At 41.7% G+C, this 26,086-nt stretch overlaps 1 protein-coding gene across 1 annotated transcript in view; it reads left to right on the top strand.

Annotated features, from left to right (window-relative positions):
* Positions 1-258: 258 nt before the first annotated feature.
* GPC4 (glypican 4) overlaps positions 259-26,086 on the top strand; it is a 109,297-nt gene continuing 83,469 nt past the window's right edge. Inside the window, exon 1 of the mRNA XM_028522428.2 lies at positions 259-969. Coding sequence (XP_028378229.1) covers positions 810-969 — 160 coding nt within the window. The 5' untranslated portion in view covers positions 259-809. The remainder of the gene's footprint in view (positions 970-26,086) is intronic.

Here is a 26,086-nt window from a genome sequence, read left to right as displayed (position 1 = left end):
AGCCTTTCCTCCACGGTTGGGGGGCAGTGGGCAGGCTCCCCGCCTTCCCAGAGGAGAGGAAGAAGGAGGAGCCCGGCGGGGCGTGTCTCTAGAGGGAGAATCGCTCGCCTGGTGCGGCCCCCTAGGAAGTGGATTTAGCTACTCCGGATCCAACCCCGCTTCCAGGTTTTCTCCTATCCCGACGACCTTACCAGCTCCCGCCTGTCTCCCGCCCCCCGCCGCCCGCCCCCACCCCCTGTGCCGCCCGCAGGGCCAAGTTTGCCGAGCGTCGTCGCAGTGCACGCCGGCCAGTCAATCAGCGGCGGAGCTGAGGAGGGTACAGCCCTGTGGCCGAGGGCAGAGTGAGCAAGCCGAGTGGAGTCAGGAGAGCGGAGCAGCGCCCGGCAACCCGAGCCGCGCGCAGGGAGCGCCAGCCGCCGCGGCTCACACCCTCCGTGGTCCCCGCGGAGCCTGCCACCTTTCCCTCCTCCCCCGCGTCCCTGTCCCGTCGGCCGGCCAGGTCGTTCCTGCTCACTATCCTCACGGAGCTCCGAGTTACCCGTCCGCGCCTTCGCTCCCTTAGGCTACGCACTGCCTCTACAACCTCCTTCTTCTCTCTCGGCCGGGCGTCTGGCACCGGGGACCGTTGCCTGACGCGCGAGGCCCAGCTCCACTTTTCGTCCCGCGTCTCCTCCTCTTGCCGTTTTTCCCCTCCTCCAACTCCTACTCCAACTCCCACGCCCTCTCGCTTCACTTGTGAGCCCGAGGGTCCGCGCCCACCACTTTTCATCCCGTCGCGAAGGTGAGAGCGCGTCCGTCCTGCCCGCACCATGGCACGGTTCGGCTTGCCCGCGCTTCTCTGCACCCTGGCCATACTCAGCGCCGCGTTGTTGGCTGCCGAGCTCAAGTCGAAAAGTTGCTCGGAAGTGCGACGTCTCTACGTGTCAAAAGGCTTCAACAAGAACGATGCCCCCACTCATGAGATTAACGGTAGGTGGGATATCCTGGGGGACAAGCGCCGAGACCAGTACTCAGAGAAGGGGCCACAGGAGCCCCGCGTCCTGCCGCCGCCCCCCCCCCCCCCCCCCCGCACCGGACGCAGGTAGCCTAGAGGGAGAGCTAGAGAGCGAGCCCTGTCAGCGTAGAAGGTTCCCGTGGAGCCGCGGCCCCCGAGGCGCTGCAAGTGGCCGGGCACGGCAGAATTGCCCGGTGCCACTCTTGCTGTTTGCTCCCTCGCCCCCCGTAGTCTCCGGATTCCCAGGAAGCCCCAGAGGACTCTGGTCCGCAGAGTGCGCGTCACCCGTTCCCTCGCCTTTTCCGGGTTGAACTTCTTACTGGGTTCCCCGCTTTGTTTTGTAGGTGAAGAGAGCCGGTTGTGGGGTGGAGGTCACCAGTTGGGTGGTGGTGAAGGATCTTTTAGAGGTTGCCAGATTCCGGCGAGCACAAAACGTGGAACTTGAATTGATGTTTCATTGATGTTACTTAAAAACCCTATCCCTATTTCTTTTCGACCATTGACACGGACTAGTCTTAGTAGATACAGCGGTTTTAGGAGTCACCTTTAAAAAAAGACTCTCGCCTTCAAACCTGACTTTTGGGAACTCTTCTATTTTCCGGAAGGTGTTGGACGAGAAAGGGTATTTCCTCCCCTTTCTTTTTCTCACCTCATTTTAAGGGTTAATTGCACATTGAGTTACGAACCTTTGAAAGGACTGATTACAGGAAACCTGAGTCTCTGCTAGGAGATGGTTATGCAAATAGGACTGTTTAGCCTGTGAAAAAAAGTTCACCGGATTTCGGCGCTTGGGGGATCGTGGGGGTAAAGCCCTGCTTGGAGTGCCGGGGAGGTAGCTTTCCGGCCGGCGCCCTCAAATTTCTCCTTGCGAGGCCGGCTGAGGTGGTAGGACCGGTCCTATCCCTGTCTCTCTCTCCTTCTCAGAGGCTAACCGTTGCGTGCAGCCCCATAGGCCAGCGGCGGCGCAGGTAGCCTGTTCGCCTGGAGGGTTCAGAAAGAACCTCGAATCTAGCTGGCTGGTGGCCAACGTAACTTAACGTTGAAGTGAGTGATTTGAGCCCTGGGGCCCAAGCCTCCATTCTGAACCTTTCATGGAAGTGAGCAGAGTACGCCTTTGCTTCTAGGTGTCGGTCACTTCGGTGGGGCAGGCTGGGGGCCGGCAGTTGGCAAAGGAAATACTGTAATTTCAACCAGGCACTTCCTACGGTTTAGTTTAGGAAGACTTGAGGGTCATTTTTTGGAAGGACAATTAATAACCTCATAGATTAAGTGCAGTTATCAATTACATATAACTTGCAAAGGTAATTGAGGGAAGGTGCTGGGCATTTTCAGAGTGTAACTGGCAACTGTGTAGAAATAGAACCCCAGAAGTTGTTGGTGCAACCTAGAAGCCCACTACACCTTTGCAGTTATCAAATAACTTGCACACTATACTGGTTAGAAACTGTTTGGTCTTAGCTGCTGGTCTTCTTGGGAGCCCAAGTATGTCCTTATGGAGGCACGATTTTATTGGTTGTAGAGCCCTGAAAAGCCATCTTTCTTTACACTCTTCCTCCCGCCCAGACAGAAAAAGTGAAGTGAACCAACAGTTACTGAAGCTTGGGGGCTCTGCAGGTCAGACCTGGGGTCTTTGTGCCCTGCATGGTTTGGGCCCTGGCCCAGCGGAGATGATTGGCGTGAAGGTTACAGTTGTCATTCCCACATTTTGAAGGGATAGATGCAGTGATGCACTTAATGGGGATGTGACAAGTTTTCATCTTCTGCTCATGCAAACAATGTGTGCCTTTGAGATGGACTAGAGGCATTCAGGGAGTAGGTTGTGAAACGGCCCTCCCTACTTTCTCCAACTTTGTGCAGTCTTGCAGCCACAGGGTATCTTCCCTAGCCAGCTTCTCAGGGAAAAGGAAGTTTGATGGGTGCTCAATGGCTGTTACTAGGTGTTCCCTTTGATTGTCATGATGTCCAGAAAACACCTGAGGAATATTTTTGCACGTGTTCATCTGGATATTTTCCCCCCAAAGATAGGAGAGTTATTAGTGACCAGCAGCAGGAAATGGAAGCTAATGTGCTCACACCCAAAACATTTTATTCTTTTTGTCTTGTCCTTCATCTCCCTCCCAGGGCTGCTGCTTTTATTTCCCCTTTTGAATGACCTACTGGACTGCATTCTCCTGAGGAACAAAGGAAGTGCCTTTTTAGCTGGAATCCTTGGAAGACCACCAAGGATTTTAGCTCATGCAGTGCAATTTCGCACCACTTTCAACAATAACAAAAATGCATGACTGAATGGCTCAAAAATGTGGAGTGTTAGAGGCATTCATTTGAGTCTAGGACACTGTCACAACACAGACAGACCCAAGTAAATACCTTTAGACGGCCAGTATAGAAACAGGGGTAATCTTTACCATTGGCCTGGCCTCTCAAGATGCATACATTAGCCTTGTCTTCCCTGGGCTACACTCAGAAAATTTTGGCCATTTTGGGGAGTATAGTCACTACAATGACTTGTATTCAGCTTATGTCTGAACTAATTCATTGCCAGGCACTTTCCCTGGTGGTGGTGGTGATATATAAATGCAGAAAGTCCAGGGTCACAGTGTCTGGGTACCTAGCCTCAGGCTTAGCCCAAGTTGAAGGTTTTGTTCCTGAGGGCCTTTCACTTGCCTTTGAAAGGTTTGAACAGGCTTTAAGAATACTCCATGTTCTTAAGTGCTCTCAGTCTTTTTAGATCATAATTAAGATAATTTGATATGCCCTCAAGGGCTTTGGAGGGTATATCATGCTGACAGGGCTTCTGGTTGAAGTCCTGCATGTACCCTTGTACTTATCAAGTAATGGGTAACCCAGATGCTGTGATCACAAGGGGTCTTTAACACAAAGGATAGGTTTTTGTTTAGCTTTCAATGGGCATGTTTTTTTGGAGTTCCTACTATGCGCAATATTCCGTGCTTGGCATAGTGGAGGAAAGAAAGGCAAGAGGGGCCTCTGCCACCTGGATCTTTCCAGGTAGGGGAGAGACAAACCATGCACACACATAATAGGAATACAACATGGTGTGTGATAAGTACCGTGTGAGTGGTACAGATGAGGAGAAAGGAGTGCCCAGAAGTTCCAAGAGAGAATAGATTTGGGACTCAAGTAGTAGCTAGGTAATGCTAGTTCACTAATACTAAAATGATATTAATAAATTTCAAAACCTAACAATTATCTTGTGCCTTTCTCCATAAAGACAGGATAATTGGCTTTTTATTACTAATCTAATTTTTGTTGAAATTGTCCTTAAGAGTGAGGCAGTTGGTTAGAAATGTTCTTAAGCTTGCCAAAGGTCCCTTCCATAGTGACATTCAATGATGTCAATAAGAACTTTGTGTCATAGTTGTGATTTTGGAATTGTTTTGTTTTGTTCTCATTTATGTTCTTGAGCAATGTGCCTGTGAGTGCACTCATGCATGTGCACACATATACAAATGTATACCCCGAAGGATTCTGGGAATGACATAAACTATGTTGGGATTACATGGCAAAATGTGTGTTGGGGGAGAGGTAGGAATACTTTCTGATACTGAGTTGATGATTACATGTAGGATGCACAGCATGTCTTCAAGATTTGCATTCCTTCTTTTTCCCAGTTTAAGTAGATGGGTTGGATATTGCAGAGAACTTGTGATCTATTCTTCTGGCACCATCAGTTTGGTTCCTTGTGTTTCATTTGAGAAGAGGTGTAATTTAGCCACAGGGCCTGTCAGTATAGAAGTTGTCCCAGGTAGTAGTATAGGAACCACCTCCTGGGCATGCTCGTAAAAACAAAACAACAACAAACCTTAGTAAAAAGTTCTGGCTTGTGCAACTCAATGTCCAGTTAGAACATACAAATATAAAATGTTTGATTCAGCTTAATTACTATTTTCCTTTTTTATTAACTCATGTTGGGTTGCATGCAATTTCAGGAGTAGTGGAAGACTAGACTGAGGAATAAGAAAGGAAGTTTTTGTTGTCTTTACACGGGGAACAACATTGGTGCTAACCAAAATCATTTGAAAGTGAGTCTCTGGCTCCCCAATAACAGTGACTGTTTTACTACTGAGCTTGTTTCCATATATGTTCACAAAAAGTACATTTTGGTCTCATGAAAAGAGAGTAGCTATTCAGTGCTTTCTCTAGGCCTGGTTCTACCCTAAGGGCTTTACATGAGACCATTTATAATCCACAACAACCATATGATGGTCAGAATTATTACCTTCATCATCCCCATTTTACAGACCAGAAAACACATCCCAAGGGATTTATACATAGATTCAGTCTTGGCTGGTGAATGGTAGAGGTGGCATTTGAATCCAGGTGTTACCTGACCCAGAGGATAGCTTATGCTATGTTGCACAGATAGTAAGACCAGAAAGTACCTTCCCAACTCCCATGAGAGCTGGTGTTAGAAATATAAGCTGTGAGAGGATCATCAATTAACTAGTAAATGACCATCATCATATCACTATTATGATACTGTAGTAGAGAGGATTCAACCATGTCCTTTGCAGGCAACATATTAGACCCAGACATAGACAATCTAGTGTTAACAGTAGAAGCAATATATTGTAAATTGTAATTTATGAGCCATGTGGAGTCATCGATGGTTTCTGAGGGGGTAAATGTCATTAGTCAAGCTGTTTTAGGAAAAGAGCTAGTGGCCCTGCTAGTTAAGGTTGCAGAGGCAAGTGGTGGGGATAAAGCAGAGAGAGCTGTTAATGGGCTGTTTTCAGTCATTCTTAACTGGTCTACCCGCCATTGTCTGTTACTCTCCCATTCCATCTTGCACATTACCAGCTTCATTTCTTTTTATTTTATTTTTTAAAGATTTTATTTACTTATAGAGAGAGGGGAAGGGAGGGTGAAAGAGGGAAACATTGATGTGTGGTTCCCTCTCCCATGCCCCCTACTGGGCACCTGGCCCACAGCCCAGGCGTGTGCCCTGACTGGGAATCAAACCAGCGACCCTTTGGTTCAAAGGCCCACACTCAATCTAATGAGCTACACCACCCAGGGCCTCTTTTAAAAAAAAAAAAATATATATATATATATATTCTTTATTTCCAGATAGAGGAGAAGGGAAGGAGAAAGACAGGGAGAGAAACATCAGTGTGTGGTTGCCTCTTGCACACCCCCCACTGAGGACCTGGCCTGCAACCTAGGCATGTGCCCTGATTGGGAACCGAACTGGTGACCATTTGGTTTGCTGGCCAGCACCCAACCACTGAGCCACACCAGCCAGGGCACCAGCTTCATTTCTTGACAGCAGTGTTTTCTTTCTTTTTTTTAAGATTTTTAAAAATTTATTCACTTTTAGAGAGGGAAACATCAATGTGCGGATGCTGGGGGTTATGGCCTACAACCCAAGCATGTACCTGGCTGGGAATCGAACCTGCGACACTTTGGTTTACAGCCTGGGCTCAATCCACTGAGCTACACCCCGACAGCAGTGTTTTCAATGGAATCATTCCTCTACTTTGGGCTTCAATGGCTCCAAGTATTTCAAATGATACTTTTGTTGAATCACTTCAGAATTCCCCAGGGTTATGTATCTTCTTCCTAATTCCCTGCTTGAGTTAGGTCCATGATCTTTGCACATAACTGTGTTGTATTTTAGTTAATTTTGTGTTCAGGCACATGTGTGTCTTTTTTAACTAAGCAATCTGAGAACAGATGGCAGCTCCTGGTGTGCTGTGTGCCCAACAGTACCAAGTGCAATAGTTAAAAGGATGTGTGTGGGGGGGAGATGATAGACAAATTCTACTGCATTCATTTCCAGGACACCAGTGCTATGATGATATACTGCTTTGATGATAGATTGTCATCTCGTGGTCTCTTGCTTTCCTGGGAATCTTTTGGATCTCAATTTCTCAAGTGAAATAAATGCAGGATTAAATATACATGATATGTTGGTATAATGTGGAGAATGTTTTAAAAAAATAAAAGATTTTATTTATTTATTTTGAGAGGGGAAGGGAGGGAGAAAGAGGGAGAGAAACATCCATATGTGGTTGCCTCTCATGTGCCCCCAACTGGTGATCTAGTCAACAACCCAGGCATATGCCCTGACTGGGAATTGAACCGGTGACCCTTTGGTTTTCAGGCTGGCACTCAGTCCACTGAGCCACACCAGCCAGGGCATGTGGAAAATGTTATATTCTTTGGAGGGAGGCAGTTGTCTTTACCACTGCATCAATAACTGGGCCTTATAGGAATTTTTGAGGAAGATTCAGAATTCTGTTTTTCTTCCCACTTTGAAGAAAATACTAAGTAACAGTTGAGACTTTTGTGACTAGGCAGTTTAGAACAAATTTAGAAGAGCAGTTTAGCTGTGGCTGGCGTAGCTCAGTGGATTGAGCACTGGCTGCGAACCAAAGTGTCACAGGTTCGATTCCCAGCCAGGGTACGTGCCTGGGTTGCAGGCCATAACCCCCAGCAACTGCACATTGATGTTTCTATCTCTCTCTCTTTCTTCCTCCCTTCCCTCTCTAAAAAATAAATAAAATCTTTAAAAAAATTACAAAGATTTAAAAAAAAAGAGTAGTTTAACACATTAGATTCAGTATATAGAGCTGTTGAATACACACTGGTTAACTTTAAAAAAATAAAACTTTGAGTTTATTTTCCTTACCAAACAGGAACACAGGCTTAAGGATATCAGAACATTTTATATAAGCAGACACACTAAAATACAAACAAGTAAGAACTAGCATTTTCAGTTCCACTTGGTTAAACATCTGTTGCTTACTACAGAGCACATGAAAGTTCAGAAATTCATGAAGCGATTCCATCCTGGAGGTAATTTGAAATATTATATTTAAGTTCTGATGCATTTAATTCAGCAATCTGGTGGAAGAGAAAAATCAAAGAGATCTATCAGCCAGGTATTCAACTTTTGAAAAAGAAACTCTAACAAATGTTAGAAATTAGGAAAAAAATTGAATGGAAGAGTTAAAAAAGTCAATAACCTCCAGGAAGCCTGGAAACTATGTAAAAACATCTTATTGGAAGCCCAGATAAATGTGTGCCAGACATCAAAAAGACCAGCTGCTTGGGGGAAGAAAAAAAAAAAAAACCCCTGCATGACTAACTAACTGGCAGAGTAGAAGAGGCTGCTTCAGGGAAAAATGCATCTTTTCACAAAATGGAAAGAGTTTAAGCCAAGAGAAGATGGAAGTCCATAAAGTATGGCAGGGCAGGTACAAACTAGAAATTAAGTGAGGCAAAAGAGAATCAGAGGTAATAGAAATTAAGTGGGCTGAAAGAGCATTGGAGATAAAACTGGCAAGGTATTTGAAAGAAGACCCATGTGATGATAATGGTGAAAAGAATGGGTGAACTGATTCTAACTTATCAGAGGAAAAGCAGTATGGTTCTTTAAGGGGAAACCATGCCTGATTAACCTCCCAGAGTTCTTTGAGAAAAAAAAAAGTGGATACTATATTGACACAGACATACATAGTTTAGATTTTCTAGAATTATGCAGTGGGGTTCCAAGGCAAAGAATATTCAGGAAATACATTTGCTTTGGAATAGGTGGGGATGTTGGTTTATTGAGGAGAGAAAACGATAGAAAAGAAATACCACTGTCCTATAGTAGTTTTACATGGAGAGGGCATGATTTCTTGGAAAGAGCAGTTCTAGCTTGCTTTTGTGACAAATTTGTCATCTCATAGCTTTGGTAAGGTTCTTTCTCCTTTGTCTGAAAAATGTGAGTGGGGTGTTAAGAGTGCTGAATTAGGTCAGGGATTCTCAACCCTGACTACCATTAGAACCACCTGGAGAGCTTTTAAAATCCTGTGTCTGGGCACCACCCCAGACTAATTAAATCATACATTCTGGCAGTGTGACTAGGTTATAATAATTTTATAAAAGCTCCCCAGTGGTTCTGATGAGCAGCCATGGTTCAGAACCACCACTCTAGACGACTTCTGAGGTCCTTTCCATCTCTGAGATTGTGATTCTAAATTTTTCTTTTTATTATTATTATTTTTAATTTTTTTTTTATTTTTAAAGCTTTTAAAATTTATTTATAGAGAGGGAAAGGAGGGAGATAGAGAGAGCGAGCGAGAGAAACATCAATGTGCAGTTGCTGGGGGTCATGGCCTGCAACCTAGGCATGTGCCCTGACTGGGAATTGAACCTGCGACACTTTGGTTCGCAGCCCGCACCCAATCCACTGATCTATGCCAGCCAGGGCTGATTCTAAATTTTTCAATCAAATTCATTACGAAGTTTTATCTTCATAGGGAGCTTTCGGCTAACTTGGACTTAAGAGGAAGGTTTGTTAAACTTGGAAAATATTTTCGATGAGGATACAGTATATACTATGCAGTGATACTTTGCCCGGTAGAGAATTAAGACTAGGGCATTGAAAGTGCTTTGGAGAGAATTAGATAGAAAATAACCCAGTCTTGTTGTCATTTATTGATTAGGTGTCAGTATTCTGGGTGATACTTTCCCTCTTTGTCTTTATTGGTAAAATAAAAAAAAAATCCCTTTATCCCTTACTTTAATGTCCTCTTTGCCATGTGTTTATTCTCTTCAAGTATCTTATCAAGAAATAGAAGTACGGTAAATCCCTAGGCTTCTGGCCGGCACAGCCATCCAGAACACAGCTGGGAATGTGGAAGTAAGCAGGAAAGCTAAATGATGGAAACAGCTGTCATAAAGCCCATGCATTTTATCTGCTTGTAGAAAGAGCCTTCAGAAATTTATCATCTGCAATCATTGATTGAATAGCTGTTCCCTCAATAGCAGAATGCTAGGTGCTGAGGATTCAAACAGGTTTAGAACAGAAACCAAGCTTTTGAGGTGCCTACTTACATTCAAATTAGGTAGATAGGGTTTAAAAATGGAAGTTAAAGCTCAGGTTATGTGGCTTCCCAGGTCATGGCCGATTAGAAGTTAACAAGTAGCACTGGTTGTGGAATGGAGGGATTAGAGGAAGGGGTGGTCTGAGAGGCGGGCAAGGTGACTTCTGGGAGAAGTGAACAATGGCACTATGAAACAGTGGGGAGGCCAGAAGCTGAACAGTAGACCCAGAACTTGGCTGACCTTGGCAATTTGAGACCTTTAAAGATGGGGGAATGCTCAAGAGGCACCTCTGTAACCCTTGAGAACACTAGTACATTTCACAGCAGTATTAAATAATTGTGTTTGGTATATTCTGATGGCAAAGTTTAGAAAGTTATACATATTTAAAATGCAAAAATTGCTCGAAAGAGAGAAAAGTCCAGTTGACTTACATGTTTATCTGTTTAGAGCACCTAGTTTCCCAACAGTGGTGGATCAATAAGGAGTGAATTCTATGTGCCACTTTCTCCTTTTCTTTATACAATATCTTAAGGGCTATACATTATAAATTCAGAGGCTTAAAAGAACTTATACGCATGATCCATGGACATAAACAGTGGTGTCCATGGGTCACCCCTGAGTCACACAATGGGTCACCTCCATAGGGAGATTGCCTGAGGGAGTGGAGGGTGGGGTGGAGGGGGGCAAAGGGGGAAAACAGGGATAACTGTAAAAGCATAATCAATAAAATATAATTAAGAAATAAATTCAGAGGCTTACTTGCTTAGAGAGCTTTTGGTTGGTGATTTTGTTCCTTAGCACCTCCTGTTCTAAGCATTCTAGGATATCTAAGGCACATGTAGTTCCTAATACTGTTACTGTACGCTCTGCTCTGATTGGGAAATGGACACTCTGACCTAAAGTCACAGGAGGCAAGAGTTGGTTTTTAGTTAGAGTGACAGGTTTAAATATTGGAATATTGGTTTCCCTTTTAAACATTTACCAAACTAAGTAAATGTATAATCATAATTAAAGCAATACTAGAAGTTAAGGATAGTACTGTATTAAAAATGAGGATACATTTGATGGTCCTTGTCTCTGACCTTGTGGCTATTTGAACTTAAAAAAGAAGCCCTTCTTGCCCAATCATGCCTGATCTAAGAGGCACCGTATCTCTAATTTCTATCACATGGTGTGGTATGAGGTAGGTGTTTAAGAATGTTTTCAACTAAAAAAATAACTTCAAACATGATTTTTGACTTTTGTATTTATTCCAGGAATGGGTATTTCTATCCCCATTTGATTTAATTAATGTATTTTAAATTTTCTAATATATTGAGCCCTCGGTGGCTAAGTAAAAAAAGGGAAAGGAATCTTTCTTTTATTTTTATTTTTTAAAGATTTTATTTATTTTTAGACAGAGGGGAAGAAAGGGAGGGAAACATCAATGTGTGGTTGCCTCTCGCACGCCCCCTACTGGGGACCTGGCCCACAACCCAGGCATGTGCAGACTGGGAATCAAACTGGCGACCCTTTGGTTTGTAGGCTGGTGCTCAATTTACTGAGCCATACCAGTCAGGGCAAGAATCTTTTTTCAAATCTAGAATATAGTGTTATTTATTTCTTGGCTTGCCTAGGGGTAGGATCTGAGTATTTCATGTGGTTCGTTTTAGTCCTGGTAGACAGATGATCTTTTCTTACATTGTCTATTCCAGACATGAACAGGAATTTAGCTACACCTGCAGAGATGCTTTTAGAAACAAGAGTCTGCCTTTGCTCCTGTTCCTTGCTTTAGCCTTTCTTCTAGGTGTTTACTGTCTCTTCCCCAGGAAGCTCAGGTCAGACCCCAGGCAGGATTGCTGTCTTTGTCTAGTCTAGCTCCTGGTCACCTGGTTTCAGTGTCATTCCAGCCATTCTTTTCTTGCTAGTCCTTTCTTCTCACAGCTACTTTGTCAGTTGGCTTTCTTAAAGCCTCTTTCAGCCTTGCTTCATTCTTATATGTTGAGCATCTGTCTGCAGGACCAGACTGGAAGTGGTTTCTCTTGGACCTCAGAGGTTTTCTTAGTTCTCCAAACCCTTGACGTAGGCATTCCAGCAAGCATTTAGCCACAAAACATTTTTTTTTTCATTCAGTTATTGTTTCTATTCCAGCACTGGGTTTGTCTCCATTGAGTTTCCAGTCTGGTGTTTGGGTAAAAATGAAAACAAAGCACTGTGTCCTTGCAAACTGGAGTGTAAAGCATGTGGTTAACAGTTACTACTTGCAGTGGTCCAGTCTGAGTGGGAGTATCATTTTTCTTGGCAGTCACTTCACAGCAAGTCCTGCTTCTTTGGTGCCAGAATAAGCAGCCATTACATTCCTTACAATTTATAGTCAAATTATTATCTACTATTGTTAAAATTGCCTTAATTATAGGATATTTCCCCATGCTAGGATTTTAAAAAGGGAAACAGGACAACTTTTCGCTGGTGTACTTTAGAAATAGTCCTTAAAAATCACTCTGCCTAGGGTGTTGAAGGCTCTGATGAGGAATACTTTGTGTGTGTGTGTTTATGGGGAGAATTTTTGAAAGGGGAGGGATGCAGTGGGTTCACTTGAAACTGAATTTAAACTAAATGCCTCCAGATGGCTGGATGGTTAATATTCTGCCTTGTTTAGCCCCACTTTGGAATTAACTTTTTCCCTCTGCCCCTTTTGGTCCTCTGGGAGGAAGGTTCTACTGGTAGGAGGTCCTTTGATCATTAAGGAGCATGACAGTCTTAGAAGATGGTTTTGTATCTTTCAAGTTAGAGGGCAAAAGAAGAAATCACCACCTTCCAAAATAAGGGACTGTGTCAGTTTTTTTTTTGTGATCTGAACAAAGATTGAGGTGACAGGGTGGGAAATGTTCTGTTTACATGTTCTCTCATAATCTCTACCTTTGGGTCCTGCTTTCAAGATGTATCTAGCATCTGTTCTCTCTTCCCACCTTGGCTACCACTAGCCTGGTCTCATCCCTATAACCTCTTGCCTGGATTACTGCAGTTGCCTCTAGCTCATCTGGTCTGGCTCTTGCTTCCTGCCCCAGGCTATTCTCAGAACAGCAGCCAGCACAATCCTACTCTGTTAAATCTGACTCAGATCATATAACTTCTCTGCTCAAAATGCTGCAGTCAGTGGCTCCTCTTGCCACCCATAGTAAAAGCCAAAGCTTATTAGGCCTTACACGATCTGCCCATTGCCCCCTCCCATGCCAGTTTGCACTGGTTTCTCCCATGTCATTCACCCCACTGGTCCACCCCATATGGTGGTATCTCACATCCTCAAGCATACATGGCACACTCAAAGGGGCCTTTGTACTTACTTTCAGTACCTAGAACATTCTACTCCCATATTGCAAGCAGCTCAGCTCACTCCATCACATGACTTAGGGCTTTACATACTTGTCGCTGTAATGGAGAAGCCTTTCCTGACATGTATAAAGTTGAACACCCCACACAATTTGCCAGTCTCCTTTATTCTTTGCATCTGTAACCATCTGACTGGAAGGCAGAGACTTTGCCTCTTTTATTCACTGTCCTATACCCAGTGGCAAGCATAGTGCCAGAAATATTTGTTGAATGAATTCATGAAAGAGTACTCCTTGCAAATAGGATGATCTTAGATAGGGAGAAACCTTCAGAGGGCACAATTGACTCGTTACAACTTTTGAGTGTGAGGATACACATTTGAACCTCCATCTGTAGAAAGGGAGTACTTCATAAGTAGTTGCCGAATTCATTCATTTAGCACCTATTTATGAGTGCTTACTAATTGACATTGTGCTAGGCATTGGGGATAATGCAGTGATCAAAAAGGACAATAGGCCACACCTCACATTCATGGAGCTCACAGTCTAAATAGAACAGTGAGACATATTGACTAAGGGATTCTTCAAATAAGTATTTAGTTACAGTTGTGATAAGTATTTCCAAGGAGCAGTACTTGGTAAATGATGATCAGGGTGCAGCATAGTGTTCTTGGAAATGTAGACTCTTCATTTTTAGGCCCATGCAGTTCTTATTTCCCAGGAATAGTGCTTTTTACCGGATACTTGAATGGCCAGCATTTGTTTCTCACAGTGGGTCCTGAGGTGAATTCTGGAGTACTTGGTGGAGCACTTCAAGGGAGATGGGCCTAAGTTGGTGAGGTTTATACAGAGTGCTCTTCTCTGGTTATAGACCTTGGCCTCATTTTAGGAATTGGGCTTACACCAGAAAATGCAAAGTAAACTCATGTGCTACTTTACACTATTGTTTTCTCTTCTTGGAGTGGTCTGCAGAGGAACCACCACAGTACTATGAGTATGAGAGTCTTGTAGTTTTTGTAAAAAGTTGGCAGCTACTCTCATTTCCATAGAGACCATAGAAATAATAGTTGTTCCCCGCCCCCAGTGTTAAGTAGCTCAAAACAAAACCCTCCATTCCGCAATAATTGTTATAGAAGTCTGGTTCAGCAAAATATGGACCAGGTGCACCTGTTGATAGGTAGGAGGATTCCTTCTCTTCCCCAAGCCTTTATTAATGGTGACCAAGTGTGCAGGTTGCCAAGAGGAGAGGAGGACCCTGGCTGTGGGGAACAAATGCAGAAACTGGCCAGGGAGATAAGACTGTAAGCAAATACAACCCGAGTGATAAATGTTCAGCAGTTATCATAACAGGATAGGAAGGATCCTTCCTTGCTATATACTGAGGCTCTGAGAACAGGGTTTTCCCTGTTTCAAGTGAAGATTGTTTTTCAGAATTTTATTTTCTTCTTAATGGAAATAGAATTGATGATTTCCCAAATTTTAGATGCATCTTGCAGATAAAAATAGGGTCTTATTTTTTGTTAATTTGTTAAGAAATTCAAAGGTCTTATGAGAGACTTTGATGTTACAGTATAAATAAGCACCACCAGTTTAACCTAGAGGTACATGAGCAGTCATGAGGTCCCAGTATTCCCAGTGTTTCCTGGTGAAAACCCAGTGTTGTTAGGCATCTTCTAATCCACACCCACCCCTTGTGTTACACCAAGGACAGAGTACATTGCATTGCAATGACAGGCTGAAGCAGCAAGTTCTCCATTTAATGCAATAAACTGACTGCATTTGTAGTGAATTGAGTGCATATGTTTGTATGCAGGTGCCAGGTCTTGCTTAGATATGCAGATTAAGGTGTGTCCTATCTTTTAAAAAGATTTTATTTATTTTTAGAGAGGGTAAGGGAGGGAGTGAGGGAGAGAAACATGAACATGTGGTTGCCCCCCCCCCCCCCCCCCCCCACTGGGGACCTGGCCTGAAACCCGGGCATGTGCCCTGACTGGGAACTTAACCAGCATCCTTTTGGTTCACAGGCCAGCATTCAATCCATTGAGCCACACCAGCCAGGGCCAGGTATGCCATATTTAAAATATTAATTTAAATATGAACATGACATATGCTCTTTTCAAAAAGATTTTATTTATTTATTTTTAGAGAGAGAGACAAAGAGATGGTGAGAAACATTGATGTGTGAGAGAGAAACATCCATTTGTTGCCTCTTGTACACACCCTGACCAGGGTCCAAATCTGAAACCCAGGCCTGTGTCCTGATCAGAATCGAACCCTGAGACATTTTGCTTTGTATGATGACATCCAACCAACTGAGCTACCACACTGTTCATGGTGCTCTGTTTTTTGTTTTTGTTTTTTTTTTAATCCTCACTGGAGGATTAATATGTTTATTAATTTGAGGGAGAAAGAGAGATATGAGATGAGATGAGATATGAAATGTGAGAGAGAAACATTAACTCCGGGATTGAACCTACAACCTAGGTATGTACCCTGACCAGGAATTGAGCCCCCAACCTTTTGGTATATGGGATAACGCTCCAATAAACTGAGCCACGTGGTCAGGGCCATATGCCTTGTTTTAAATATTGTTATTGGAAGGATAAATTGCCCGATGAAAAACAGAAATCAGCCATGGCTGGTGTGGCTCAGTGGATTTAGTGCCTTCCTGCGAACTGAAAGGTCAATGGTTCAATTCCCAGTCAGGGCCCATGTCTTGGTTGCCAGGCAGGTCCCCAGCAAGGGGGTGTGTGAGAGGCAGCCACACATTAATGTTCCTCTCTCTTCCTCCCTTCCTCTTTCTAAAAAAAGTAAATAAAATATTTTTAACAAATAGAAATCAGCATTTTGTTTGTTGGCTAATTGATCTAATGGTCCATATGCTATCCAGTACTCATGGTGTGGACTAAGATATATTCATGAAAGGACAAGCCAATCCTTAGCTATCTAAACATAGCTTTAAGTTTAGGAGGAAGTGATTAATTTGTCTTTGCTTTTATTTTTAGAGAGGGGGAAGTGAGAGAGAAAGAGAGAGAGAAAAACAGAAATGTACCAAAGAAACATCAATTGGCTGGCTCTCACATGCCCCCAAATGGGGACCTGGCCCACAACCCAGGCATGTGCCCTGGCTGGGAATTGAACCAGTGAGTCTTCGGTTCACAGGATGGCACTCAACCCACTGACCCACACCAGCCAGGGCTCTGCTTTTATTTTTTAAACAGACACTATGTACCATTTTTACCAGTAACCTCTTTAATGTTTCTTTTGGAGCCCCGATATTTGCTTGGTTGCTACTAAGCTCAAGAATGAAGTAAATAAGATATGATGACATTTGGGGGTAATGGAGCTGAGGCTGATGTTGTTTATCTGTGCCAGTTTTTTAACAAAAGGTTTTGCTGAGCAAATGAATGCTGCAAATATGATATTAGGAGATATTTAACATCTACATAGGAGAAGTGCATTTCCAAACACTTCAGTAACAGCCATTTTAATAGAAACCATTGTGTTAACTACAAATGTATGTTTATTAAAGTAGTCTTGTAAGTTGCTTTAGTTTACAGTACTTCTGGTGTGTGTGTGGGTCAACCTTGTGTGTGAAAGTGATAACTTTTGCATTTCTTTAAAAATATTCTATAATTCAGCCCATATTCCCTCCTGTTAGTGAGATTTGTGGAAGACATTTCTGTAGTTGACCATGTTAACATGAGAGACAAATTAATGGCAGGTATGCTGTTAGTAATGGGGTATTTGTGTTCCTTCTTGAAGTCCCAGCTGCTGTTGTATCTTCATATTTTTCAGGAAAGAAGAACAACCCCCCAAAATTGAGATGTGTTTTTAATGTGAGAGGAAAGCCAGCTGATCACTTAGAATAAAGGGAATGATTGCATTTGGCTCAGTTATTAATTTAAGAATGCCTTTGAATCTGTGTTATGCCTGAGAGTAAAGCCAGTGCTTTGTGCTTCCTGGGGTGGTATTTCAGAAATGTATATTTAGAGTCTACATTTTGCAAAATATAAATTGCCTCAAGTATTAAGTATTTTCTAAACCAAAATTGGTCGTGAAGGAGTTTTTCATCATTTTCAACAGTTAATTGATGTGAGATCAGAGTTAGGTCAAACCATAAATTTCATAGTATTGTATGTTTAGTCATGTATGCTCTTGAAGAAAGTATAACCCCAACTGCAGACAGTTTTCAAGGGACAGTAACAATATTCTTAAAATATTTTGATTGTGATAGTCATTCTTCAAAAAATGGAGGTAAATTTTGACCCTTTATTTCAAAAAGGAATAATAGCAGGTCATTTGATTCAGGTTAGAGCAAAATGTTGGAGATTTCTTCAGATGCCATCCACCTTAAGTATATTCCGTAGTTGTATTGAATTTTGTCCACTGAAACAATTGATTTTATGCTCATGCTTCTTTTTATGTTTTTATTTTTAAATATAGTTTATTGATTATGCTATTATAATTGTCCCATTTTCCCCCTTCACTCCCCTCCACCCTGCACACCCTCTCCCACCCATATTCCCCCCCTTTAGTTCATTGTCCATGTGTCATAAGTTCTTTAGCTTCTACATTTCCCATGCTATTCTTACCCTCCCCCTGTCTATTTTCTACCTACCATCTATGCTACTTATTCTCTGTGACTTTCCCCCTCTCTCCTCCTCCCACTCCCCTGTTGCTAACCCTCCATGTGATCTCCATTTCTGTGGTTCTGTTCCTGTTCTAGTTGTTTCCTTAGTTTGTTTTTGTTTTTGCTTTAGGTGTGGTTGTTAATAATTGTGAGTTTGCTGTCATTTCACTATACATGTTTTTTTATCTTTTTCTTAGATAAGTCCCTTTAACATTTCATAAAATAAGAGCTTGGTGATGATGAATTCCTTTAACTTGACCTTATCTGAGAAGCACTTTCTCTGACCTTCCATTCTAAATGATAGCTTTGCTGGATAGAGTCATCTTGGATGTAGGTGCTTGCCTTTCATGACTTGGAATACTTCTTTCCAAGCCTCTTCTTACCTGCAAGGTCTCTTTTCAGAAATCAGCTGACAGTCTGATGGGCACTCCTTTGTAGGCAACTGTCTCCTTATTTCCTGCTGCTTCTAGGATTCTCTTATCTTTAATCTTGGGTAATATAATTATGATGTGCCTTGGAGTGTTCCTCCTTGGGTCCAATTTCTTTGGGACTCTGAGCTTCCTGGACTTCCTGGAAGTCTATTTCCTTTGCCAGATTGGGGAAGTTCTCCTTTATTATTTGTTCAAAGAGCTTTTCCGCCCTGGCTGGTGTAACTCAGTGGATTGAGCTCGGGCTGGGAACCAAAGTGTCCCAGGTTCGATTCCCAGCCAGGGTACATGCCTGGGTTGCAGGCCATAATCCCCAGCAACTGCACATTGATGTTCCTCTCCCTCCCTCTCTCTCTCTCTCTCTCTCATCTCCCTCCCTTCCCTCTCTAAAAATAAATAAATAAAATCTTAAAAAAGTAAATAATAACAATGCTTAAAAAAAAGAACTTTTCCACTTGTTGCTCTTCCTCTTCCCCTTCTGGGACCCCTATAATTCGGATGTTGGAATGTTTCAAGGTGTCCTGGAGGTTCCTAAGCCTCTCCTCATTTTTTTGAATTGTTTCTTCATTCTTTTGTGTTTGGTTGTTTCTTTTTTCCTTCTGGTCCACTCCATTGATTTGAGTCCCAGTTTCCTTCCCATCACTGTTTGTTCCCTGTATATTTTCCTTTATTTCACTTAGCATAGCCTTCATTTTTTCATCTAATTTGTGACCAAATTCAACCAACTCTGTGAGCATCCTGATCACCAGTGCTTTGAACTGTGCATCTGATAGGTTGGCTATCTCTTCCTCACTTAGTTGTATTTTTTCTGGAGCTTTGATCTGTTCTTTCGTTTGGGTCATATTTTTTTTGTCTTGAAATGCCTGTTATGTAGTGAGGGGTGGAGCCTTAGGTGTTCGCCTGGGCAGGGCAACCCAGTAGCTGCATTGTCATAATGTTTCTTTTTAAACAATTTATTATAACCTTGAACAGACCTTTCTCATCTCATCTCTTGCTTTTCTTCTTTTCCTAATACTTCATTTGTTTAATCAGTTAATATTGATATTTTTCCATTAAAAAGGAAACAACCAAGAAGAGACTACCTGGTTATTTCTTCAGCCCTCTAATTGCTATATTAATGGAAATCTGTTGATCCCTAAAACATCAAGGGTGCAGTTTTAAAAGGAAGTAGGGACTGATTTTTCAACCATATGTCTTGAATTTTTAATACTGAAACCGTAAGGAGTCACATCATTTTTCTACAAGGTTTTAAAAATTTAATTATAATATAAACCCTACGTACTGAAAAATTTTTAATCTATATTCAATAAGATTCCTACAATCATAGTAATGACTGTTACTAATTATTATTCTAAGATTTTGTTTATTTTTTTAGGGAGGGAAGGAGAGAGAGAGAGAGAGAGAGAGAGAGAGAGAGAGAGAGAAACAGAGAGACATCAATGTGCAGTTGCTGGGGGTTATGGCCTGCAACCCAGGAATGTACCCTGGCTGGGAATTGACCCTGGGACACTTTGGTTCCCAGCCCACACTCAATCCACTGAGCTATGCCAGCCAGGGCTACTAATTATTATTTTAAAAATAATAGCTAGTAGTTACTGAGCACTCACTATGGGTCTTTTTTGAATACATTATGTAGATTGACCCATTTATAGAAACAAAAAAGAAAAAGGCTCATGGAAGAAGGATGGGATAAAGACTTTTAAACATGAGGTTATTTCAGTGAATGAACGAACCATCATTAGTTGTCCGGTAGGCTTCCAGATAACTGCAGTAATACAGGATATCAGACTGGCTTGGTTATGCATCTCTCACTTATCTGATGAAAAGAAATATAACAGTTCTTCAGGCAAGACATTTTTCTTGTTGTTGCTGAATCTGGAAAGAATTTATTATATAAGTTTTTATATAAAAGACATAAAACAGCATAATAGTGTCATCAACATGATTTTATTTCTTGTACTATTCTCTCATAAAACCCAAAGAAATAACATTTGAGAAATTCAGTGAGGCTTTCCGGTCCCTTGCATTGTCTTCAGTCTAAAGAACCAAACTCCTGTCTTTATCGGCAACCGCTTCCTTTTTGTATGTGAATTCATATCTCTTGGTCTCTGGATTAAAAGCTCTCCTGGTAAGTAGCTAAAAACACCATAACAGTAATACAGCTACCTGCAATGGCCAGGAAACCAGGAAGATTTGCACACCAAAGGAAATGGGAGCCTGTGGGCTGAGGCTACTACAGATCTAAGAATCTATTTGAATCTATATTGAAACTATTTGGGGGCTCTGGATCTTTGTTTCTTCACCCATTTTTATTCTTCCTGCATTATTAACTCTTGCTATAAGGACTTTGTACCTGGAACTTAGAATTGTCAGAGTGTCCTTTGGCCTGCAGAAATTTTGGTTTATGGTAGGTTAATATTTTTTCCAGTTGAAAAGATGATATAACAACAATCATAAGAATAACTTCTATGTCATTTGCATATCATTGTTTGATCCCTATTCACATGTATACATTTCTATGTGGCTTGAATTTTACTATATACTTCTTGGTATATCTGCTATTTTTAATAACGTAAAATTATGAAAATGCTTTTATAGTTCTATATACACTTAATGTTTTCAAACGGCTGCATAATATTTCCTGAAGTTGATGTGCCATAATGTATTTTATATACCCCATGTGGACACTTAGATTGTTTCTGGTGGTTTGTTAGGGGTGTGTGTGTGTGTGTGTGTGTGTGTGCATGCATGTGTGTGTGTGTTTGGTTTTATATTGAGCACGACAGTGATCATCTTCATTGCTAATGAGTTTGTTTTCTATTCAATAGCTTCCTTAAGGTAAATGTTATGATAAGTTTTTTTGTTTTGTTTTCACAATGTTTAAAAGAAGGAAACATTGATCCTCCTTGTACCTAAAGCCTAATCCGACTATAGCACACAGCAAGCTCCTCTATTCCAGGTATGCAGGGATGGGAAATTGGCAGAAATCTGAGGTTTAACCCAGGAAGTTGTTCAGCTTTAAGAGTTCAGTTTTTCCCCTAGCTTTTCTCTTTTTACAACAGATGCACCGTCTCTGACATCTTACCAGGAGTATCCATCTAAAAACCTAGTTTAGCAATATTCATAGAAACAGTGAAAATATTGGCTTGTGGGAGTGGGCATTAAACCTGAAAGCAGTACAAATTAGTTGCTTGAAGGGCAGTGCCTTTCTCTGTGGTTTGTCTGCTCTTTGATTGTAGGAGTTTCCCACATCTGTGTGTTTCACTTTAACAACAAAACAAAACAAAACCCTTTCTCAAACATTTGTCATCTGAACAGAACTTCCTAAAAAGCAGTGCCATTGTTTCTAAAAGGAGGGGTTCATAATAACCCTCAATGTCCCTCCTCTCCTACTTATTTTACAATGAAATGATTTTATGACTATTAGTTGTGAAATGGCTTAATTCAGCTTCTTACTCTTTATGGAAAATAACTTTGCTATGCCTAATGTCTGTCTCTGGTCAAAGGGCGCTTCCTGAGTCACTGGCTTCCACGGTTTATCTGCCTTCATTCAGCTTTGTGATCCAGAGGGTACAGTCTCGCCTTTTAAATTGTCTGCTTCATCTTTTATCTTTCAACAAGTCCTGGAAAGAAATCATCCAATGGCTTATTTCCAGTGTCAGTTTTTGAAAGATCCATGGCTTGTTTTATTTTGACAGGTGGCTGGTGAAAGAGGTGCTTATAGGGTGGGGTAAGGGAGGGGCAGCATATAAGTGGAGGAAGAGGAGAGAGGCTAGCTGCTTCTTTGGGGGCTTTCTAACAAATGGTGAGTGATTGTTCTGCTCTTTTTCCTCAATGAGACCGTGAAAGAAGAGTTTGCCAATCAAGGCCTACAGTTAGAAGACAGCTATAACCTTTTTATGAACATTTCTGGGTATGTGCCTGTTACTGGGGTGTCCTCTATGGGAACAGAATTAGGGTATAGAAGATGGAACTGTGTAGATTTATTTCTTGTGATGATCAGGAATGATACATCATTCAAAAGTGTATATAACTTACTCAAAAGGAGCTGCCCCTTTGGATCAACCACAGAGTCCAGTCTAGCATTGTATCTCAGATGGTCCCTGGGACTCCCAGAGATATCTCCCAATAATCCTGCTTTGCGTTAGCCATGTTTTCTTTTTTTACATTTTATTTGTTTATTTTTAGGGAGAGGGGAAGGGAGAGAGAAAGTAAAGGAAACAATCATGTGAGAAACACACATTGACTGTTGACTGCCTATTGCCTACTGCATAAGCTAGTGCTTCTTTGTGGGAGCTGAGATCACTCCCCACCCCTTTGAATCTTTGGTTGCTGGTAGCTTCTTGAGATTGTCACTTCTAGGGTTAATGGGCCATTATGATGTTTTAAAAGTTAGAACTATGTATGTATCCCTTTAAGGATTTATAGAAGACTCCCCCTGACTCCTCATCCCACCTTGCCTCCTGATTCTTCATAGTTTTAGCTGCCCTCTTCTGAGCCTTCAATTTATGTCTTGCTTCATGTACAAGTCAACATTATACAACAATATTCCAGGTGGTTTAAAAAAAGGTAGGGGAATGTTTTCTAATTCCTGTTGCCTCCTTTTGTGTGTGAATAGTATTTTTTGGTATTGTCAACTGCAGTACATTTAACATATTAAAGCCTGTTAATAATTAAGAACAAAATATAAGGTTGAAACAGACGTAAACCATTAACCAGTAGAAACAACTTAAGCTATAATAGTACATAGCTGAAAGAATTTGGGATCAAGGCTATTATTTTGTAGGCCACTTTTCCTCGTGTGGTCCCGATCCTGGATCACGAGTGTCCTCTTGGGAGGAAACAGTGATCATTAAGGGTCAAAACAGGGAGCAGAAAGCAGTCCACGTTGGCTTTTTGTACTAAAACTCTGTTGTAGCAAAGACAGCTTGGAAAGAGGGCCATCTGCTGAGGTAGAGAAAGCTTTCTGTCACGAAGGGATGCTTGTTGCATGGTGCTTGAGGAATTCCCTGTAATGAAGACAGCCCTGTTATTAAAGATGATGTCTCTCTCTCATAAGTGAAGGTAGACGATAGCAGTAACAACAATAATATCAATAAACTTTAATTAGGAATAGGTTTCTAGAAACTTGACAATATGCAAAGCTTTAAATTCTTTGTATTGTCCTGCTACTTCCTTTACAGTTTGATGTTATTAAACTTCAATATTTATATTACTCTAAGACTTTTTTTGGTTTAGTTTAGTCTTTTTGTTCTTTAAGTCAACATAAGCTGTAATGTAAATACATAAATGTTATCACTGCTGGGCAGGAGAAAGAGCCTTGGATGCTGCTCCCTGCTCTGCCACTGGCCATCTGGGTGATGAGCACTCACTATGTAATTATATCAGGGTCTTGTTCCTGGTGTTCATGAAATGAAGGCATTGAACTAGATTATTGCTAAGATCCTTTTCAGCCCTGATATTCTGTGTTTCATGGAAAATGTGTTGAGAGCTGGTGAGATGATCTGGAGACATAAGAGGAATATGAGGAAAGCCCTTTCTTCATTGCATATGTATTCTTGAATACAATAAACTTTGAAATGAGCAGTTCTGGGTAACTGAGCTTTCTGAATGGTTTTTGTCTCCTTCCTTGCTGTCAGCTGTTATTCTCTACCGCTATCAGCATGCCCACTTTTAGCAACTCCTGTCCCTCTTTGGCTGCTTCCCCTGTGGCCTTAGAAACTCTTCCTCAAGTAAATGTATATAAATGGTGAGCAAGGGCCTCTCCAGCCGTTGGACTTTGGTTGATCGGAGGAGACTTTTGGGGTTTATTTTTAGGTTCTAGATAGTTGATGTGTCATTATATCCCTATTTGTCTTAAGCTAGACATTAGTGTAGTTAATAAACACATTTCTTCTCTATGCTAATTAATTAAGAAGAAAGAAAAAGTAGGTGGGTGAGAGGAGGCAAGGAAGGAAGCACTTAGACTAGGGAGGTGTCCTGCGAGGCAGCATGTATATAGCCCAGGGTCTAGCCAAATAGCTAGATGTACATCAAAGGAGATCTCATTTCATTTAAGATACAAAAGAGCAGTTTTAGGTGAAAAGGTAGGCTAAGGAGCTTTTTGAGAAAGCTGAAATCATCCTTATTTGCTTGGATTGTAAACACAAAGCTGGATTGGGTGTGCCTCTCTGCCTCAAGAAGGATGGAAGTGCAAGCTGCCTCAGCCAGTGTATGTTTATGGTTTGCTTACTGGCTGGTGCCTGGAATGTTGCACATGAACTTCTGAAAGACCACAGATACTGCTTCCCATGTCTCACTGCATAGTCCCAGAGTGGAAATTTGAACCAAGTTATTCTTTCAGAAAGTTAAATATTCCAAATTTTATTTAAATTGTTCCTGCATGAAATATAACTCAAAGGATCAATTATTATGTTCAGAATACAGTTGACACTGAAAAACATGGGGGGGCGGTGGGGCACTGACCCCTGTGCTGTTGAAAATCCAGATATAATTTTTGATTCCACAAAAACTTAACTACTGATAACCTACTGTTGACTGGAAGTCTTACCAATAACACAGTTGATCAACACATATTTTGTATATTATATGTATTATATACTGTATTTGTACAAATAAAGTAAGCTAGAGAAAAGAAAATGTTACGAAGAAAATAATAAGGAAGCCCTGACCCAGTGTGGCTCAGTTGCTTGAAGTGTCATCCTGTGACCGAAGGGCTGTGGGTTTGATTCCCAGTCAGGGCACATGCCTAGGTTGCAGTTTCGATCCCTGGCCTGGTACACATGATCGCAGGTCTGGGCATGTGCATGAAGGTACCAGTCAATGGCTCTCTCTCATCCTCTCTCTCTCCCTTTCTCCTTAAAGGCTGTGCAAAAATGTCCTCAGGTGAGGATTAAAAAAAAATGACAAGACAAGTACATTGACAGTATTTATTGGAGAAATGAACATATAAATGGACCCGAAAGGTTCAAAACTGTTGGTCAAGGGTCAGGTATAGTCTTTCTGGCCATCAGACCAATAGCAGTACATACCATCAATTTGAAGCACTGGCCACATGTGTATTTTGTGGTCATAACACAGTCATCTGGGGTAGAGGACCCTTACTCCCCCAACCTTTCTACCCTTCCTGGCTTTGTGTCTCCTTTCCACACCCTGTACTCCATAAGTAGGTAGGTAGCCAGATAACACTACTTATTCCTCAAGAAAAGCCCCAGCTGTTATGCACCACCCCCATAAGTCTTTGCTTCTGCTTAAACATGCCCCTCTCTGCTTCTGCTGATTAAAAATTCTGCTCATCTCTCATAGGCCTTTGTATCTGTTTTGTGTGACATCCATTGTTGGAAATCTCTCCTTCTTCCCATAGCATTTTACTATGAATGAATAAAAACAGATGAATGAATAAAAATAGACAAGTGAATGCACAGAATAGTGAGTTGTTTATTCATTTATCCCATTAAGTACTCATTAAGCATCACTATGCTCAGCTAAGTGACCATTAGTAGGGTCAAGAAAAGTAAGACATAGTCCTGAAGGAAGTAATAATCACCTTATATTAAAATTGACTATTGCTTTTATTATCTCTACAGGGTTGTAAGCTCCCTGATGTCAGGTGTCATGTGTTGCTCAGTTTTATAATCCCCCATCATCCCTTGCACACAGTACAGGGGCTCGGTATATGTTTATTAGCTTGATTCAAAAAACAACCAACTTCTTCCCATGAATAAACAGGGCATGTATTCCCAGAATCCCTTTCCAAAGCATCACCTTTGATGCTATACTTTGATCTAACAACATTGGCAATGTTACTTTGAAAGCATATTCTTTCCTCCGCAGTAAGTGGACTAAAAACACAGAGGGCTAAGACGGATCACTGTCAGGTACAGGA

The sequence above is a fragment of the Phyllostomus discolor genome, chromosome X (genome assembly GCF_004126475.2).
Source record: "Phyllostomus discolor isolate MPI-MPIP mPhyDis1 chromosome X, mPhyDis1.pri.v3, whole genome shotgun sequence".
NCBI classification, from domain to species: Eukaryota; Metazoa; Chordata; class Mammalia; order Chiroptera; family Phyllostomidae; genus Phyllostomus; species Phyllostomus discolor.
Note: the sequence above shows the minus strand (reverse complement) of the source record. Positions and strands in the feature narration are given on the sequence as shown.